Genomic DNA, 20255 nt, shown 5'->3' with positions numbered 1-20255 from the left:
GAGCCAAAAGTAAATAAATTTTAAAATAACAATAAGAAAGGTTTTAAAATAAAATTTACAAGTACTTTTATTTTGGAAACCATTCCATAAGCAAATCTGTATTATTAAATTCACAGGACAATCATCCCACATACAGACTGCTTCCAATATGCCTTTTCTGGCTGTGGGTCCCTACCTTTTATCCTTGCTTCTTTGGCAGTATCTGTTTCTGCTTGTGGAATCTCTCAGTAAAATTCCAGCCCTGCCTTCTCAAGCAGTCTAAACATGAAGTTAACTTTCTGATTTTCTAGAACTGAGTCAGCTTGCTTCTCTTTGAAAGGGGTAAGCCCTGCCGTGCCATGCCATGCTAAACCGCTTCAGTCGTGTCTGACTCTTTGTGACCTCATGGACTGTGGCTCGCCAGGCTCCCCTGTCCATGAGATTCTTCAGGCAAGAATACTGGTGTGGGTCGCCATTTCCTTCTCCATGGTAAGCCCTGCTGCTGCTGCTGCTGCTAAGTCGCTTCAGTCGTGTCCGACTCTGTGAGACCCCATAGACGGCAGCCCACCAGGCTCCCCCGTCCCTGGGATTCTCCAGGCAAGAACACTGGAGTGGGTTGCCATTTCCTTCTCCGATGCATAAAAAAAAATTTAGACTTAAAATATGTAAAATCTACTTTTAGGGTTCAAATTAGAGATAGCACAGGTTCTAAATAGGGTTCTATCATTGTTAGTAAGTCCTTCCTCTAATGTTTTGGCTCCAAATGATAGAGTAAAAGCTATTTGATTGCATGAGTTTATGGTAGTTACTGGCATTCCACTAGCAAGCAATAATGCCAAAGAGAAAAGAAAATGGTCGTTTCAACAGAAAAACATGAAACAAGTGGAGGGAAAAGGGAGGACTGTCTCCTATTATAAGTTTCAGCTCTAACAGTTGTTCCTAATGATAAGAGTTCAAGTATGCTTCTGAGAAGCCTACTAGTCCTAGAGTTTCTCTTAGAAATTGTTGACAATTCAGTGAGAGTTTTCAAATCTAGTTTAACATTTTGATAATCTATTTATTTTAAAGGCTGGTAGTCAAGGAGGAAATAATTGAGAGGCAGATTAAATGGGAGACAGGATGACACTTGTTTTCCATAAGGGAGATCTTTGTATATAGAGAGAGAATACAGACAGGAATCAGTGAGATAGAAGACCCAGAGGAGGCAACAGGGAAGGGGTCAGATCAAGGACACAGGCAAAGGGGATATGGCAAAAACAGCGGTGACATCTGTTCCTTGGAGGCTGGAGAGAAGGATGGATGCTCGTGTGGATAAAGTAGCTCTGAAACGGTCAACAGGAATACTAAGGAGTGACTTATACCATGAACTAGTAAGCTCCTAGTTAACTTTGTTTTTGGAACATGACTTTATGTGCAAAACTAGTATCACAAATATGAAGTCACATATCCTTACAGTGTTTTTCCATTTTAGAACTTAAAGAGCTTATGCAAAGTGACTAAATAATCAAAATGACACACAACCATTCATCTCATGCAACATTTAGTTTCACTAGAATATTTTCATTACTTTTTGTAATTCTACAACTACTAAATGATCACAGTATAGAAGACCAATTCTCAGTTTTGAAAAGAAAAGAACTCTTATATTCTCTGGTCTCATAGCCTCAAAGGGATGTGGGCTGACAGTCATGTTCTGGACCCCACTCTCAGCTCCAGAAAAGAGCTTTGAACTCGCTCGTCTGCCACGGCACTGTCACCCTTGGCCTCCAACACAGCACCTCACCTCCATTTAACCAATGCTGTTTAAGTGAACATTTCAAACAAATCACTGAGAAGCATTGTAGCCGATCATTTCTTGCCAGCATAAATAAGTTTTCACTTCATTGAGTGAAATTCTGATCCAAGAATAGTTTATCAGTATTTTATATCAGAACTGCAAATAATTAACTTTACTAGTTCGTTGGGGAAAAAATGAGTTTGTTGTGACTCCTACTGTATTTCAAAAGTAAGGAAAATCTATGAAATCCAACATTTATAGATGAGAATTATACTGAGGATTGGAAGGGCCCCTTAGAAGTCTAACCCCTTTTAAAATGTGTTTATCTATTAAACTCCTGCCAAATGCAGTTCAACCTAAACCCCAACATCCCTTATTGGTGAGAATTCGCTCCCAAGTTATTAAAGAATTCTGTAAAAAAAGTATTTCCGAAAAATAAATGGAAAGCTTTTGCCTTATGGCTTCTGCCCTCTGGTCTAATTCTGTGCTTCCACAGGGCAACACAAAACGAGTCCAAGGCCTCTTTAATGTGTCAGTTCTCCAGAGGCTGAAGATAGAAATCAAGAATAGCTTCCTACTGCTACTGCTAAGTCACTTCAGTTGTGTCCGACTCTGTGTGACCCCATAGACGGCAGCCCACCAGGCTCCACCGTCCCTGGGATTCTCCAGGCAAGAACACTGGAGTGGGTTGCCATTTCCTTCTCCAATTCACATCCTTGGCAAACAGCTATAACAATTGTTTGGTGAAAATGGATGCACTTGCAAACTTACTTTCTAGATAGTAAGAGAACAGTTAATCTATTCTGGGGTGATAAAAACTTTCAACCTTCATCAACAGTTACAGAAAATTCTTAGCTTTCTATGTGCTACAAAGTTTAAAATAAACTAAATTTGCAAACACATCATGCTAAATACATCAAATTATTTAATTTTTTATTATGACAATTGACATATATTAAGTGAAAGAAATGACAGAAGTATTATAATAAAACATTTTGAAAGAAAAAAGTTACACAATTAGGCCAGTAGCCATAAAATAGCTTTTAGGCCTATTTTATAACACCAAGAGTTCTGATCAGACTGTAGTGAGACATTGAACATTTCATTAACAAAAATATTGGCACGAGCCACAACATATTTTGGTTGTCACTTACAAGGAATATTGTATTCAAACAACTATGCACTGCAATTCTAACACACTAGGTGTTCATACACTGCAGTTAACCCCTGAAGCTTTAAGCTACCAGGAATTCCCGTATTTTCTATGCACAAAATTTACTTTGTGCGTTATTGGAATCACACTTCCAGTTTTCACGTTTTTCCCCCCCTTACACATGCAGTATGTCTTATGTGGCAGAGAGCATGCCAGCTTCTGTTTAGCTAATACCACATTCCTTATTACCTCAAGAGTTTTATGTTAATCTTGGAGTCTGCTTTAGCGCTCATCTCCTAGAAACAAAATAAAGCATTCTGAGAACGTATCTAGGAATATTTTTTATGCATAGGAAAATAAAGCATTTCATATAAGCATGTCTGAAAACCCAAGAGGCATTTTGATCAAACACTCCCTGGATCCTAGCTATTAGTTTAAAATGGGAATCTAACATATACCATCTACAAATTCTTATCTGGGATTTATATTCTTTGCCTGGAAATTCATGATTCCCAAGCTTCATTTCTGAATAGACAAGGATAGCAAAGAAACTGACATCCCACAGTAACTGGAAATAGATAAAGGTAACTTAGGTAGAAGTTATGAATTTAATTCTTTACAAGAATACACTTGTGCTACAAAAGTGAGAAATCAGAATGGTACATTATCAGATGGCAAAAAGCACTGGTGTTTAAACAGAGGTGTCAATATAACTTATCAAAAATGTGCCATGTAAAAGACTGCTATACTTAGCAGCTCTATAAGATTTCAAAGTATTTATCAAAAAAGAAGGGAATTTGAATTTGAATCTGATATCCCTTCCTGCCATGCCTCCAGCAGACAACTATTCCTGTGGAATTAAGTCTACTGAATTGAGTCTACAAGAACCAAATCGAACAATTCTAGTTTTTACTTCTTTTACAGATTGAAAACAAAGCTGTGTTCCACTCCCAATCCCCCCATCCCAACACAGGGTACACCCTTTCAAGGTGTATAAAAAACCCCAGCAGGTTTGGGCAAGCTACAATTCAGATACCATAATCAAGACATTACTTTCATAATAGAACACAACACCAGATCAACACTGAGAAAACCATAGTTAAGCATCACGAAAATCACACTCTTTAAGAAAATATCATTAACTGCCAAATTTGAGCTATAACAGCTGTTCTAAAATTGAAAATCCATTTACACTAAAATAAACTAAATCTATGTATGGATGTCTAAGTATGGTGTGTGTGTGTAATTTTCATGCAATGATCTTAAAGCTTTGGAGACAGGTTATTAGCCTAATTTCCAGGCTTGTCCATATAGCAGTATTGACATGCACCAACTCTGCTAAAGGGCAGAATGAAAAAGACCATGGCACAAAATTTTAAACAATTTTAGGTTTAATTACATAATGCACCTGTAGATGTTCTAGCATAAACACAATTGTAAAAATCTACATCCTATTTTAGGGTATTTTCCACCTCCCATCCCTTAAAAGCTGTACAGTTATAAAAATGTGACTCTCAAGCAAAATAAACTTTTTTTTTCTTTTGCAACATACAAAATAAGTTAAATGATTCAGAAGGTTTTGAGCCATTAAGTCTCCCAATAACTGTGTTCTTGGCCATCCAATAAACGTGACATGCAGATAGCTCCTGGTCTAAGACCAGAACTCAATAAATACACGTCAAACAAAACCCCAAACACTTAAATTAGATTTCTTTAGAAACTGATGAAAGTCAAGAAAATATATAGTTAGGGCTAACAATTCCATTCTTAACTTACATCATCCAGTGGCAAAATGAACAAGGCAGGTCACTCAGTCCTTAGTGCATTTTCTAGCTTGTACCGGTTTGGCAAAAAAAAAACAAAAAACAAATGTAGTTCCTTTAAAAATGTTCTTTTTTTTCCTCATTCACAATGTCTAAGGAGATTAATTAATTTTTATTTGTCTAATAATTGTTATGCCCTCTGATATAACTTATGCATAGGATAGACATCTTAGTTATTAAAATAAAAACCTTTACTAACTGAAATCACTACAATATGCCAGAATTGGGTTTTCAGTATTTCCCAGAGTGAAATGGTATAAATATAAAATGAAAAAAAAAATTGACGAGAGCAAAATGAAAAAAATTCACTAATGGAAATCGTATTCTAATCAATTTCTGAGAGGGTTTACATGAATTTTTAAGTGTTGAGTGTACTGTCTGGAGTAGTTACATACCAAGTACACTACATTTTGGCTTACAATGACTGCTTGATTGCTGGGGGATGACTATCTTCATATATGTTACATAGTTACTTAGCAATTCTTGGCACTCAAAAAAGTGTTAATGATAATTTGAAATATTTTGAAGACAAATTATTAATTATACATATAACAACTCAGTTTAAATACATTGATAATAAAAGTTCTTGTCTTTCAGGATTGGTATAAAACAATGAAGTAAATCAGCAGTTAGCTTGCCACTTCCAAGGTAGGATTATAGGTACACACTGGGAATGGTGGATAAAATAGGAATGGATTTTATTCTAAGGAGGTTTAATAACAGATATTAAACAGAGGACTAAGTAGATACAGAAGGTATGCAGTCTTGGCATTCTTGCTTCTTGGGAGAACCAGGATGTTAAACCAAGAAGAGGAACTTCACTATTTTTCTCTAGGTTTTCTGTAATTAAATTATGTTCATAATCTCACATCAGTTACAATTATGTCTTTTTTCTTGTGTCAAATAACTTCAAAGCGTTTTTATTTCTTCTAACATCTAAGATATGTATATACATATTAATTTATATATATATATACATACATATATATGTTCATTCCATTTTTAAAAGATCTGGATTTTTGAATACTTGTCCTGTATCTGTGAGGCAATGCCATGAATCAGGGACCTTGTTCACTGTTGGTGAAGGGCAGAGTTCACAACTTTTTCTGAATATTAAACCTGTAGATTCAATCAATTATACGGTAGGACTAGAGAATGGCTAACACCTGGTATCCCCACAAACATAGGCTAAAAAGGAACTCTTTGTGACGGAGAAAATTCCATCAACCCCACTTAAAAATAGCTAACATTTCCCCTCTTTTTAAACTCTAAGCAGGCCTACATTTTTCTTTATATATGTTCTTTGTGTATCATGGGATGGGTTCCATCAATCGAAAAGTAAAAACTGGAGTTTGTAATGTCCTGTTAATTTGTTTAAAAATCTTTTTACCAACAACTTCTTTTGCATTTGAAGTCCTTGATTCTTTGGTAGGTCATTTTGAAAAAAATCACACATGAATTTATTCTAAATGAAACTCCTTTTTATTCTTGGAATCTGTAGCCTTTGACCAACTGGAAAAAGATGTGCCAAGGAAATCCATCCTTAATAAATCAGGTATATTCTTGAAAATATCTCTGCCATCATTCTCTAGTACTGTGCCAACAATAGAAAATGTTTACACGAAACACTATTTCATCAGCACATGTCTACAAAAAAACGTATTATTTTCAGTCTGAGTTTTCATAAATTTTAATTCAAAGTTTCTGCTTTGTGAAAATTTGGCTAGTTTTCAAACCTTTACAGAAACCAAACTAAATATTGTGAGTACTAAACTACATCTCTCCTTAATACATTTGCTATAGTGGAGTTTGATATTGGGAGTCTGATTTATACTCCCAAAAAGGGGTTTTAGAGTATTAAAGGGTTCTATTATTACACAGTAGCTACTGAGAGCCTAGATCCATGGTCAGTACTCTAACTACAAGAATCCAAGATGTTCTAAACTCTAGATGAATTGCTGCTTTCCTGTACAGCAGTCCTAATGTCTGAATTAGGACCGTTCCTAATGACTGAATTATGTCTTTGGATATAGAACATTCTCTTTTTCCTATATTGTTTTTTTTTTTAACTTCTTCAAAACATGTTCAGAGTTGGTATTTCAGCAAACACAAGACTCTTTGAGGGACTGAATCTAAACACCAAGCAGCAGAATTGTTTGTGAACTGTTCAACATTTCATCAGCCATAATTAACCTATCTGCATGATAATTTGTGACTATCAGGTACTTGGATTGTACTCTTTGTAGATGAAGCAAAGTTAACTGGTTTAATCAGAATGTAAAGGAAATTCAAAAGGAAACACTCACTATTGAGTTCACAAACACTTAATTCAAGTTTGGTAAATAACAGGCAGCAAAAGTGGCATCATAACCCATGTCAGTGAGACATTTGCTAAATGGAATACTCAGTCTTTACGAAGATAAAAATCAACCTTTTGCTCTCTATGGCAGAAGGGTAAAAAGAACTTATTTCACATTAGGCATCCTGTAAAATAAATAATCTACCCATTTAATACTTCTTGTCGTTTGCTTAACTGAAGAGAATAGGTTGAAGCAGAAGCTCGTGTGTCCGGAGGTAGAGAGAGGGATTTTCTACACCGTAGTGGCTTTACCCCGTTGCAGGACTAAAATGGTAGCAGAAGACGGGGGGCAGGATAGGCCACCTGCACGTTCTAACCACTTACCATGCATTAATAGGAATCCTTCTATTGCCTCCTGTTTTATGTAGTTAAAAGGCTCACATTCTTAACTGACTCTCAAATAAATGGGACAAACCTAGCCAGAAAGCAGGCCTGGTAAGTGAATGTGGCTCCTTACATAGCCCTGCTTACTGTCTGGGAATATAAGTCCTTCACTCCCTTCTGGTGGAATATTGTCTCAAAATAAAAATCACAACTTGCTTGGAACCACATGCTACTGGTGCATCCTATTTTTAGGCTGCTTTCATTATTTTATTTTTTATACAGATACATATACACTGCTAGAATCAAAGCAAAAATATTAATGGGCAGGTACTACAGAACTAACGTGAAACAAAACAAACAAACAGGAACCAACAAGTGAAAAACAACAGCTATAAACTTTCAAGGCCAAAAGATAAGATTTAAGGGCAACACCTGTGAAGGGAGGAAAAGAAAGAGTATGAAGTTTCTAGAGGTATTTATAATGCAAGTCTAATGCCAGCTTTTTAATAATAAAAAAGAGAAGTGCTTTATTATTCACTGACTAGCACATAGAATGCTTAATTTGGGAAGAAAAATTCATGAAGTTCCTTGGGCCAGCAGCAGATATGGTGTGTCCATTGCCGGCAACAGACACAACACTGAAACAGAAAACCCAATCCCAGGGCAAAAGTATTCACAGAAGTAATAGCTGAAGGTTTCAGAATTTGACAGGCAAGGTTTAATCACAAGTGCTACACTCTGTACAACGTTATTTATGGCTCTGCCTGAAATTTTACAGCTGAAACAGAAACTAAGACAAAGTTCATATTTTAGTGTCAATTACATGTTAGATATTTAGTTAGTTACAAACCCCTATTTTCTTGAAACAAAGGGCTTATCTTTCTTTAAAATGTTGAGATGTTTGAAATGGATATATCTATTAAGTATATTGGTGGTTTTCAATCAACTCTATGTTGGTCATGTGACTATTAATGAATTTTAATAGAAGTCTAATGGCCAATGGCCAAAACTACATTCAAACCCTGCTAATATATCCAGGCAGATAGGAAATTCTAACACACACACATACACACACACACGCGCACGCGCGTGCACACACACACACATGCTAAAATTCAAACTAAAAACCTCCCAAAGGAACTGCTTTGTTTGTAGACTTCAATTTGAAGTAGATACTAAGGGCAAGAATAGACCAGTTAAAATTCACCTGAAAATCCTTTCCCCTTCTTCAAATGTGCTAAAATACTGCAGTCAGCTTAGCATCCATATCTTCATGTATGTTATGTATAGGTGTATTTCTTTGAAAATGATAATTCAGATATTTAAATATTAAGTGGCCAGAAAACAAGTTACATTATCTGCAAAGTTTACAGTCCATTCAGGCCTTAAGAAAGACCACACTCATTTCACTAATAACTCTCCATGATGGCATATTAAAGGCCACGTCATCACCACTGCATAAAGCTGTTTAAAAAAATTTGCTATTAGCACAACCTGGTTGTCAAAGCTTCATTATACATTTTACTATACAAATGCTTTTCAGATGATTTTTTTTTTAAAACAAGAAACTCCGCTATAACAGAAACTTAGGTTACAGTTTTTTATGATGGTATTTTTTTATCGGTCTCTTCTTTTTTAAGTGTGGTTATCTCCAATAGTAAACAAGTTGATTTCATGAATGCTGTTACTAAAATGACTTATGTATGATGTTATCTACAATTCTTAAATTGCAACAATACGGACTTGAACTTTTAAACAGTCTGTTAATCATCATCTATGCCATGAATGTTTAAATATAATATATATTTAATATGAAAAAAGCTAAAAGCACAAGTGCTTTCTCCCACCCCTAATTCTGTTTTGGGCCCTCACAGATTTGGAATGCATTCTTATCCACCCTTTTCACAAAGTCAGGAGAGCTCAGGAAATATAAAGTCAAAAATATACAAATCTTTGTTGTTATAATAAGATTTTTTTTTCCCCATGACTGAAATTACCAAGGACCATGAACTTGGAAAAAGAAAATCAAAAGGAATTTACAGCAATTATTTATCTTCAAAGTTCAAAACTGGTCACTTCACAGAAAGACTTCAGGGTCTGTTGAAATTTTTCTTCTAAAAAGTCATTCTGTAGTGGAGTTTTCTAGGAAAAATAAAACAGCTTTTAATAACTGGCCCGCTGGTGTGAGAGCTACCGTGGAATAAATTAGCACAAAAATGGAAAAAAGTCTTATAACTGTTCACTGTTACAGACATAATCAACAAGGTCAGTCACTCTTAAAAGCTCATCTTCGTCCTCTTCTGGGGCCCCTGCCTCCTGCCCACCACTTGTCCCATTGGGGGCCAGGCTTGCACTGGCTGTGCTGCTGTCCTTGGGGGTCTGAGGCTTCTCAGCTGGCTTGCCAATCAAGTTTTCAATGGCTTTGCCAGGACTCTGTCCATTGGTGGAAGGTAGGTCCACTAAGCTATAGTCCAATGGGCTCCCCACCTTGCCTACATTTTCAAAGTCCTCTTCCTCGTCACTGTCTATCCGATAGGGCTTTTTGGTGCTGTCTTGTTCTGAGGGCAGGACCCTGGGCTGGCGGTCATGGGCAGGTTGATCTGCATCTCCATGAGCATTGTCACAACTCTCCTCTTCATCTGTCTCGATCCGGTGTAGCCGTTTTCGGGATGGTTTACCTTCTTCTTCCTCCTCATCTGCTTCGGAATACTCATCTGTGCTTCGACCCCGTTTTCGAACTGACCGCTTTGATTCTTTAGCTAGCTCATCATCTTCAGAGTTCTTGGACATATAGCTCTCTAGAATAAACAGCACATTTAAGCCATTGGCACAGTTAACCATTAATAGATATAAGGAATCCTCTTCTTCCTCCCATGTTCATCCCATGTCCTACTTTCAGACTTGCTTCTACATAAATATTTCCCTTCAATAACTGGCCTCATTTCTCTCTCTTCTCATTCTCACAGCAATGCCCAATATGATTCACAGTATACTTTATGGTTTTAGGAAAGGGCAAAATCCTTAATTAAATAAAGACAGGTTGGTCACAAACTAAGAAACTCCTTCCCACTAACCCTCAAATTAGAGAATTGTGTAAACATACCGAAAAGAAAAAATTAAAACTAAGCACTGCATCTGAAGTACTGCATTCTCTTTCCATGTTATTAAATGTCCTTGGTAGCCCTTAAACGTTTTCTTTTTATCTATACTTGATCTCACCTGGTCTCATGGCTTTGCATACCACCCATTTGATGGTGACTCTCACATTTGTTTTAGGCAACCAATCCCTAAATTCCAGGCTCATGTATCAAACTGCCTATTCAACATCTATGCTTAGATTTCTAAACAGGCAGAACCAAGCTCCAACACTTCCTCCTCAACCTTGCACAATTCTGGTCTCTACCATCTTAGTTATTGGCAACTCGATTCTTCTAATCACTCAGCCATCCTTGATTCCTTTCTTTTTCCCATCTAATCCAACAGTAAATTCTGTGGGCTATATTCAAATATATTCATAATTTCACTGCTTTTCACCCCTTTACTGCTACTGCTCTAGTCTCACCCACCATCATCTCTCACCTGGCCTATTTTAATGACCCCCCCGAACTAGACTCCTAGATTCCCTCCTATACCCTTTAATTTACTCATAACATAGATGCCATATTAAAATGTAAGTCAGATAATATCACTCCTTTGTGCAAAATCCTCCAATTATTTCTCATTTCACAATAATAAAGTCCAAAGTCTATACAATGGCCTACTGCATTATCTAACTATCCAATATGGTACTAAATGGAGCAAGACTCTATGGTCCTTGCCCCCCTTGTCTTCTGCTTGCGTTTCCACAGACTAAATTCTGTGGAAAACTTTAGTCAAAGAATAAGTTTTATCAGAGAAATGAGAAAATGCAGAAACAAAGAAAAACAGCCAAAGGAGATCAAATAATAATAAAGTAGTCATTAAGCATAGTCAATGACCTTTAGTTACTTCTCAAGGGCTACAGATAACATTCTGAGCCTCATCCTGTGAGCTGTCTTACAGATACTGAAACCCCAGGTGAAGAAGTTAACTACATGATGACCAGACTAGTTGTGACATGAGCTGCTACAATCCCAAGAATGACTTCAAAGAAACAGGAATAAACCAACCCTAGAACTAAAGATTAACCGTACCTAAAACAACCAAGAGGATGCTGGTCAGACGACTGATGACCAATTTGAGTTGACTGTGCTGCTTCTGCATGCAGCCCCTTCCCTCAGCCTATAAAATCTTTCATGCCCTGCTTGTCAGGAGGGGAGTCAGCCTTTGAACAGATGTCCACCCTTCCCATCCTTCACCAACTCCTTCCACCTCTCACCAGTGCCTGGCATCTAAAATAAAGCAAACTTTCCTTTCCACCAATCTGGCCTATTTATTGGCTTTTGTGTGGTGAGCACCCAGACCCCACCTTTGGGTAATAGTCCCCACTCACCACAGGTGGGAATCAACTCTTTTTTTTAGGTCTGTACTCAAATGCTGACTTCTGAGGGAGGCATTCCCTTGGTACTCTGTCTGAAATTCCAACTACTCCCCCAACCTTCCCTTTCTACTTTTCTCCACAGCACTTATCTACACCTAATATATCTATTTATTTGTCATGGTTATTTATTGTCTCTCTTCCCCCAACAAAAATAAGAGTTACATGAGGAAGCTATATTTTGGTTATTCTTTTCACTGTTCTATTCCCAGTGCCTAGGACAGTGATAGTTCATTAAGTATTTGTTTTTAATAGCTGAATTAATGAATTTATATTTCTCTTTAATGACACAAGAAGAGATACACATTCACCCAGATGTTTACCTCCCTTCTTTAGTCCCCCATACCCAAACATTTTTTTCCCTTACTGTCCTGGCCTGGGCTCAAACTTAATTGACAAGGATCTATGAAAGCAAACAATCTTCAATACAGATCATAAACAATGGAGAATTAAATATATAAAAAAGAAATAGGGGAAGGTGAAGGTTAGAATCATTTAAAATGAGAAGAACTCTAGAATAAACTACAAAGACTAAATGGACATCACAAATTCATATTTTAGAACTTGTAATTCTGGTATTGTGCACAGCTAAAGCTATTAAGAAATAAAAGTTTACTGACTAAAGGTCACTGTCAAAGTGAAGAGAGACAGTAGGCACTCTTGACTTGCAACTGTTCAGCTATTCAGGGCACAGGAGGTTATTTCAAAATGAAAGCCATAAATTATCAACAAGCAAAAGAAATCTTGTTAACAGATCACAATTTTCTGAAACTCTTCTAGTTTCAATGAAGAATTTAATTATTACAATTAACAACTTAAAAATTATTATCTTATCAAGCATCAGTTATTTAAACTACAAGCTAACCAGGCATAAAATAATGGGTTTTATCTCAAAGATACTATGGGCTCTATTAAATTTCTAAGAAATGGTACAGAATCATAATCGTGAGTTCACTTTATAATTTGTACTACTGCCTTGCCCAAATGTCCGTAAACTGGAGAGCTATTCCTTACCTTCACTATCTGAGCTAGAGAGCCTACGCTTGTGAACCCGTCTGATTTCTTTACCACGTCGTAAACTCTTCTGGGAGCCATCACTTTCTGAATCTTCCTTGTAGTTAATTTGTCTCTTCTGGTTCCTTCTAGACCTTCTTCGCCGAGTTTCTACAAAATCATCGCTAAAGTCATCACTAAAGTCACTTTCTGTTTAAAAAAAAAAGGGGGGTGGGTAAAAAGGAAAAAGAAGTACAAATTTTAATTTTCAATTCCACCAAACAGAAATGTTAGTTTAGCTTTTAAAAATATAAAGCTATTACACAGAGTTCAGTCATAACTTTTAAATGAACAGTAACTTTTATAAATCTCTATAATTTTCTTCTTAATAATATGAGTACATCTCAGGGGAGTTTTAATGCCGAAGCTCACAAATGTATCCTACTAGCAGTCAACCTCAAGGTTAAAAAATGTTTTATTGGGAATTCCCTTGGCAGTCCAGTGGCTCTGTGCTCTCACTGCCAAGGGCCTGGGTTCAATCTTTGGTGGGGGAACTAAGATCCCGTGGCACAGCCAAAAAAAAGTTTTTCATAAACCTTATCTCATACAACCTAGAGCTACCCAGTCAGCTGCATGGCTGCCACAACTGTTCTTCTTGGTGGATGGTTACTGTTCTGCCTCATGATAACCTGCTGTTCCTATGAATACAGCTGTATGGCTACATTCATAGCATTACAATGCACTGCAGAGGTTAAACTTTCTAACCACAGAAAACTGATGAGCCTCTTTCAAGTACAGAACTGGGGTTATACGTTTGGATTTTACCCATGCAGAATTAAAATCTGCTGAACACAACTCACAGAGCTACTTTAACTCTCAAAGCACTGCTAAATAGCACTCTTCTTGTCACGTCATCTCTGATCAATACACCAAAATCAGGATATGGCATTATGTCAGAGTAGTTTTCAGGAAAGCTAACACATTTCACTGAATCATCACATCTAGCTTTGTTCTCTAATGGATTTCAAATACTTAAAAACTGCTAGCCAACAGTTTAAAGGGGTCCCCAGAGGCCAAATCTAGGACAAACTGAGTCAAAATAGTGATGGTAATAAGACCAAAATAAGAATCCATTAAATCCATACTGATACCAAAGAAATAAATATACAGGGCAGAACAGAAAGCTCTTTCTTATAGAATAGCAAGTAATAAATAGGAAGGAAGGAGTTAGAAAATCATCAACAAATGCTAAAACTAGTGGATACAACATCTGATAAGAACAAGGTATTTACAGCCTCAAAATATCTTGTATGGATTACTTATTAATTACAAAGGGAAAATAACAAAGACTTGGAGGGCATACATTAATTATGTGATATTCTGGCCAAAAATGTATAACGAGAATCTAATCACAAGGAAACATAAAACCAAATGAGTTATATTTTACAAAATAACTAGTGTGTATTCTTAAAAAATGTTGTGGTCAACAAAGACAACATTTCAGGAATATTACAGATAAAAGAAGACCAAGGAGACATGAATAAATGCATAACGTAATCCTGAACTGGACCCTCAACCAGGAAAAAAACGTTTACATAAAGGACAATATTGGGGCACCTGATGATATCTGAATGTGTACTATTGATAAGTTAATGGTATTTTATCAATATAAAAATTCCCTACTTTGATATTATACTATGGTTATATAAGAAAATGTTCTTGTTTTCAGCAAATAATCACTGATAAAGGGGCCTGATGTCTCCACTTACTCAAAAGGTTTAGAAAAAAAGATAAACAAAACAAAAAACTCCACAACCTGGCCCGAGTTGGGATATAATACTCCTGTCTGTAGCATTTCCTAAGTAAGACGACAGCTACCTATCTGCCAATCCCATGGAGCATCTTATCTGTCGTTTTAGCTGCCGTGCCTCTCTTTAATTAATAGGGATGTGCATAGATATAAATAACATAGATATAAATAACACTGATAACTTATACAAACTAATAAATTACTGATTATGATCTAAATGTTAGAGATAATTAGTGATCTTTCTCTAACAGCTAGACATCTGAGGAAAAACGTTCTCAGATTATTAAAAACGATTCCCAAAAAAAATAAAATAAAATAAAAATAATTCCCAAGAAACACTCTGGAGGTGAAGTCTAGGCATGGAAACACACGGCACCAAAAGGATTCATCACGACTGTAAACGAGTTTGGCATGAAGTTAACACATCCGTCCTTATCTGTCTTCTCAGACCTGCTTTATGTGAAAGATTTAATCAGTGGTGAGTTGTAAGAATAGAACACAAAGTTTCATCAGACAGTTTATATTACAACTGAACAGAATTTTATTTTAAAAGATTTTAATTCCAGAAGTTACAAGAATTTCCTTAGTGAGCTGTGGATACGAATTATCTTTACCAGAGTCTCTGCTGTTCTCCTCAGACTCTTCCTCCTCATCATCGTCAGAGCACTTTCTCTTTGGGGTCTTTCTCCGCAAACGCCTGCTTTGCCTCATAGGCCGGGAGGGGTGTCGCCTTAGTCTTCGGCTACAGAAATCAGTGTCACTGTCATCATTAGATGGTGGGTCTTCTTCACTCTCATCTGGGTTCTCATCAGATACAACGAATTCATCCTGAGATCTATCCAAGAGAAACCGGATGAATTATGATGGTACACTTATAACCATGAACCCATTTTGGAGTTCTGAGTTCAAATTCTAACAAGTCCACTGAAATTATTAAGCAGTGTTTAATGGAAATCTCTAGGTCATTGGATCAATTTCCCTGTTTATAGAATGAAGAGCTGTTTTGCACCCATTTTTTTTTTTAAGAAGGAGTTATGAAGATCAATTGATGCTCATTTTTGTACATAAATTGCTTTTGCCTCTTAGGAAGTCCCCCATGTGCCTCAAATTCAACATGTCCAAAAATGAACTCATTATTTCCTAGGCTACTCCTTTCTTCTGTTCTCTAGCCTGGTATTTGGTACTATCAACCCATCCAGTAATTCAAGGCAGAAACTTGGAATTTATCCCAATTTCTTTCTCCCTGTTCATTTCTCATATCAATGACTAATTCCTCCTGAGTCTACTTCATAAAGATATCTCAAACCTGCTATCTTTTCTCAGTTCAGGGTCTCATATCCCATCAAAACTACTACAGCAATTCCCCAAAATCTCTTTAATCTATGCTCATTTTACCTCAATAAATCCTACCAATGAATTCCAGGATGAATCTTTCTGAAACATAAACCTCATATTAGTCTGGTATTTAAAACTCTTCAGTGGGTTTCCATCATTCTTATGCAGGACAAACACAAAACTCCATCATCTGGTTCCTTTTTATGCCTTGGCTACATCTCCAGCAGGGCAATCTCTGATGCTACCTTAATTCTTTTTATCCTGACAAACCAGGAGTTTCCTAAATATTCTGTGACATTTTATGCCTGGCTGCCCTGGACAGGATTTCTTTGCTTAGAATACTTTTTTCTTTATACTGCTTCTAATCCCAAATTCATCAATCTGCCCAATTCATTCTTTACATTTCAGATAGAGCTTTATTTCCACTTTGAGGCCTTCCTTGACCTCCCTGGATTGATATGGCCCTCTTCTGTACCCTGCCTTATGTTTTAGTAGCAAACATGCAGAAGGACTTTTCCGTAGTTTATATGTTTGTTTCCTCCACTAACAATCTGAGAGGAGAAACTCTGTGGCATTCCTTCCATATATCTGCTCTGTAGAGAGGCTTCCTGACAGTACAGAAGAAAGCTTCTATACTGTAATTCAGTATAGAATTACATGCCCCAACCCAAACCCCTATAGGTCACCAGAAAATAGTTTCTAATTACTTATACCTGCCCATTTCTCACATTTGACTGGGAACCAACGCAAGGTGCATGGGTTCAATCTTTGGTCACGGAACTAAGATCCCACATGGTGCATGGCTTGGTCAAAAAATAAATAATTATTGTCGTTCAGCCGCTCAGTTGTGTCTGACTCCTTGTAACCCCAAACACCCATAAAACTTCGTTTTAATCTAGAAAGAGCCAAAATCAGCACTGTTGAATCTGTTTTAAGTACCCTGAAAACAGACCGTCTACATGCAGAACAAAAGCCCCATCAGGACCAAGTTTGGTTGGAAGCCCTGTTCAAGCCTCAACCTAGGAAATGGGATCTACCAACAGACCACGCACCCATCACTGATCTTGAATTCATCCTCGCTCTCCTCTTCATCCAGGTTGCTGTCACTGTCCAGATCATTCAGTCGCCGGCGTTTCTTCCGGCGAGCAGCAGCTGCCCTCTGGGGTCGTTTATTTTCTTTTCTTTCTTCATCCAAAATAGTAGAGATGTCTTTTCCACGGTGGCCTGTGATGGTGGAGATATCTTTTCCTCGGCCAACTCCTGAGTCCAGGGGCAAGGATGTAGGGTTGAGGGGAAGAGAGGGAGGGAGAGATAAAGACAACTCTATGTTTATTAAAAGTTTCCCTTTAACATCTACAGATTGTCCTTAGCAGCTTTTTCATTTATTTATTTTCTTCCTAGAGCTATGCAATTTTCTCACAGCTTTAACTGACAGAGTTTTCAAGAAAGTTTTACATTTGTTTATCGTATTAAATGGAGCTTTCCAGGTGGCTCACTGGCAAAGAATTTTCTTGCCACTGCAGGAGATGCGGGTTTGCTTCCTGAGTCAGGAAGATTTAGAGAAGGACGTGGCAACCCACTCCAGTATTCTTGCCTGGGAAATCCTATGGACAGAGGAACCTGGTGGGCTACAGTCCATGGGTTCGCAAAGAATTGGACATGACTGAGCAACTAAGCACAGCACACTTTTAAAACAATTAGTAAGCTGAGTCTACACACTGGCCCCATGTCCACGGGTTATTTTCAATTACAGTCAACATCAGTAGTGATCGTGATACACACTGAGGAGAATGAGAAAATATGCTTGCTTACTGCTCTTTAATCAGGGCATTTTAATTAATGTACTGGCCAAGTGAGATGAAGAAAAGAGAATGATAAACACGTACCTCCTCCATCAGCCTCTTTGATATCATCTTCTATAGCTTCATCAATTGCTTCGTCAAACTCATCAAATCTAAAATACATACAACAATCACATTATAGCCTGTCCTGACATACGGACTAGAAAAATTGCCTCTAAAATAAAAAAGGCCAGAATATGAAACTGTTCTCTGGTACTTTAGGGCTGTGGAACTTGGATTAGATCATCCCATACTCCTGTTAACTTCAATTTCTTTGGTACAATAGAAACCAGTATCTAAGTTGTTGTTATTTTACTTTTAAAGAGTATCTATACCAAACATCAACAAGTATTTTTTAAACAGCCAGATAGTAAACATCCTAGGCTTTGTAGACTATACAGTATTTGTTGTAACTACTCAACTCTGCCACTGTAGTGCAAAATCAGCCACAGACAAAAAGTGAATGAATGTAACTAGTGTTCCAATAAACTTTATTTTTTAGACACTGTGATATGAATTTCACGTGATTTTCAAATACTTTTCTCCTTCTGTTTTCTTTTCTCAACCATTTATAAATATAAAAGCCACTCCTAGGCCATGTGGTATACACAAACCAGTAATGAGCTGGACTGGCCCACAGGTAATAGTTTGCTACCCCAATTATACAAATCATATGACAGAGTAAACTGAACAAACTTAGTATTCCAGAAATAATACTAAGTGTGAGGAATATATTATTGTTGCTCTTAAATACTATATTATCATTATTACTGAAATTCTTATACAGATAGTCAAAATTTTGAAACTAGGTCAATGTACTCTTTCTCAAAAGAGCTTTTTCTTTCACCTAAAGAAAAAAAATACAAGACTAGATGATTCCTGAGATTTTTTTCACATACAAAGCTCCTTTCACTTTAGAACTGAGGTGATGTATACCTGTGGCAGATTCATGCTGATGTATGGAAAATACTATAATTAACCTCCAATTAAAATAAATAAATTTATATTAAAAAAAGATAGGGGAACTTAATGAAGACTGGGCTAAGCATAGTAATTACTAGGCTCATGTGGCTATCCATATTTATTAAAATAAAAAATGCTGTTCCTCACTAGCCATATTTCAAGTGCTCAACAGTGATATATGGCTACTGATTTCCATACCACACAACAAGAAAGAGAACCCATAACCACAGTAAACCGGATAGCATTGGATTAAAGTTATCCAGTGATTAACAACACACATAAGACTAATAAGCAAATACTTTGCCCTCTGGAGTTGAGGCATTCATTACAGCTACAGACTTCCTTTCTAGGAAAATATATATATACTTATAGAAACATAAAACTTTACATATTTCAGAGGAATCACAAATTTCAGGCTAAGAACTCTTCTTCTACAAAATACTTTTAAATGCAGCACTTTACCTCCAATCTTTTCATATAATGCTATGAAAAACATCCTTGTAGATATAACTGAGCTTTTTCTTAAGAGGAATTCTGAGAAAGAAAAAAAATCTGTCCATCTATTCAGGAGGCTAGAAGAAGAGATACAGATCAAGCCAGATGCAAAGTTAATGGAAAAACGGGAATTTTCCCAAGGACATGATGCAGCTGTAAAATGTCATAATAATCCAGTTCCTCTTCTTTTTTTTTTGAAGTAGAAAATTTTTATTACTTTGCCAGGCAAAGGGGGCCACAGTTAATGCCCTCAAAACTGTGTCACCAACAATCTATTTCTTTGAGCCACTACTACCTTCTTATTGAGATACTGTGTTTTCTAAATTCAGAGAGTATCAGAATCTTTGAACAAAGGAAATTGTATCAATAAGCAAGAAACTCCCACCCTCGACCAGAGGATCTAAGTCACTTTTAACACAAATAAAAAGTTTTGATTTACATTTCAGACTCAGTTTGCATAAGCTGTTGGACACAACACCCTACACTTTACTTTTATCTTCATCGTTTTCAAGGAAAGAGGACCCTGTGTCAACCATGCAGTCTGCTTTTGCTTTGAGCCTTACTCTTCATTTAAATGTCACCTAAACTCTATCCCTTAATAAACTCCTCTATTAATACACTCCTCTATTAAGAAGAGGTGGCAAGAATACACAGAACCAAAAAGATCTTCACGACCCAGATAACCACAATGGTATGATCACTCACCTAGAGCCAGACATCCTGGAATGCGAAGTCAAGTGGGCCTTAGGAAGCATCATTACAAACAAAGCTAGTGGAGGTGATGGAATTCCAGTTGAGCTATTTCAAATCCTAAAAGATGATGCTGTGAAAGTGCTGCACTCAATATGTCAGCAAATTTGGAAAAGTCAGTAGTGGCCACAGGACTG

General features: G+C 36.8%; 1 protein-coding gene across 2 annotated transcripts in view; it reads right to left on the bottom strand.

Moving 5' to 3' along the window:
- Positions 1–2663: 2663 nt before the first annotated feature.
- RSF1 (remodeling and spacing factor 1) overlaps positions 2664–20255 on the bottom strand; it is a 149564-nt gene continuing 131972 nt past the window's right edge. For both annotated transcript variants that reach the window (XM_010853238.1, XM_010853239.1), the window contains 5 exons: positions 17956–18023; positions 17122–17329; positions 15349–15569; positions 12946–13134; positions 2664–10213 (listed from right to left, as the gene is read on the bottom strand). In XM_010853238.1, coding sequence (XP_010851540.1) covers positions 9645–10213; positions 12946–13134; positions 15349–15569; positions 17122–17329; positions 17956–18023 — 1255 coding nt within the window. In that variant the 3' untranslated portion in view covers positions 2664–9644. The remainder of the gene's footprint in view (positions 10214–12945; positions 13135–15348; positions 15570–17121; positions 17330–17955; positions 18024–20255) is intronic.

This window comes from Bison bison, unplaced genomic scaffold (assembly GCF_000754665.1).
Source record: "Bison bison bison isolate TAMUID 2011002044 unplaced genomic scaffold, Bison_UMD1.0 scf7180017864324, whole genome shotgun sequence".
NCBI lineage: Eukaryota > Metazoa > Chordata > Mammalia > Artiodactyla > Bovidae > Bison > Bison bison.
Note: the sequence above shows the minus strand (reverse complement) of the source record. Positions and strands in the feature narration are given on the sequence as shown.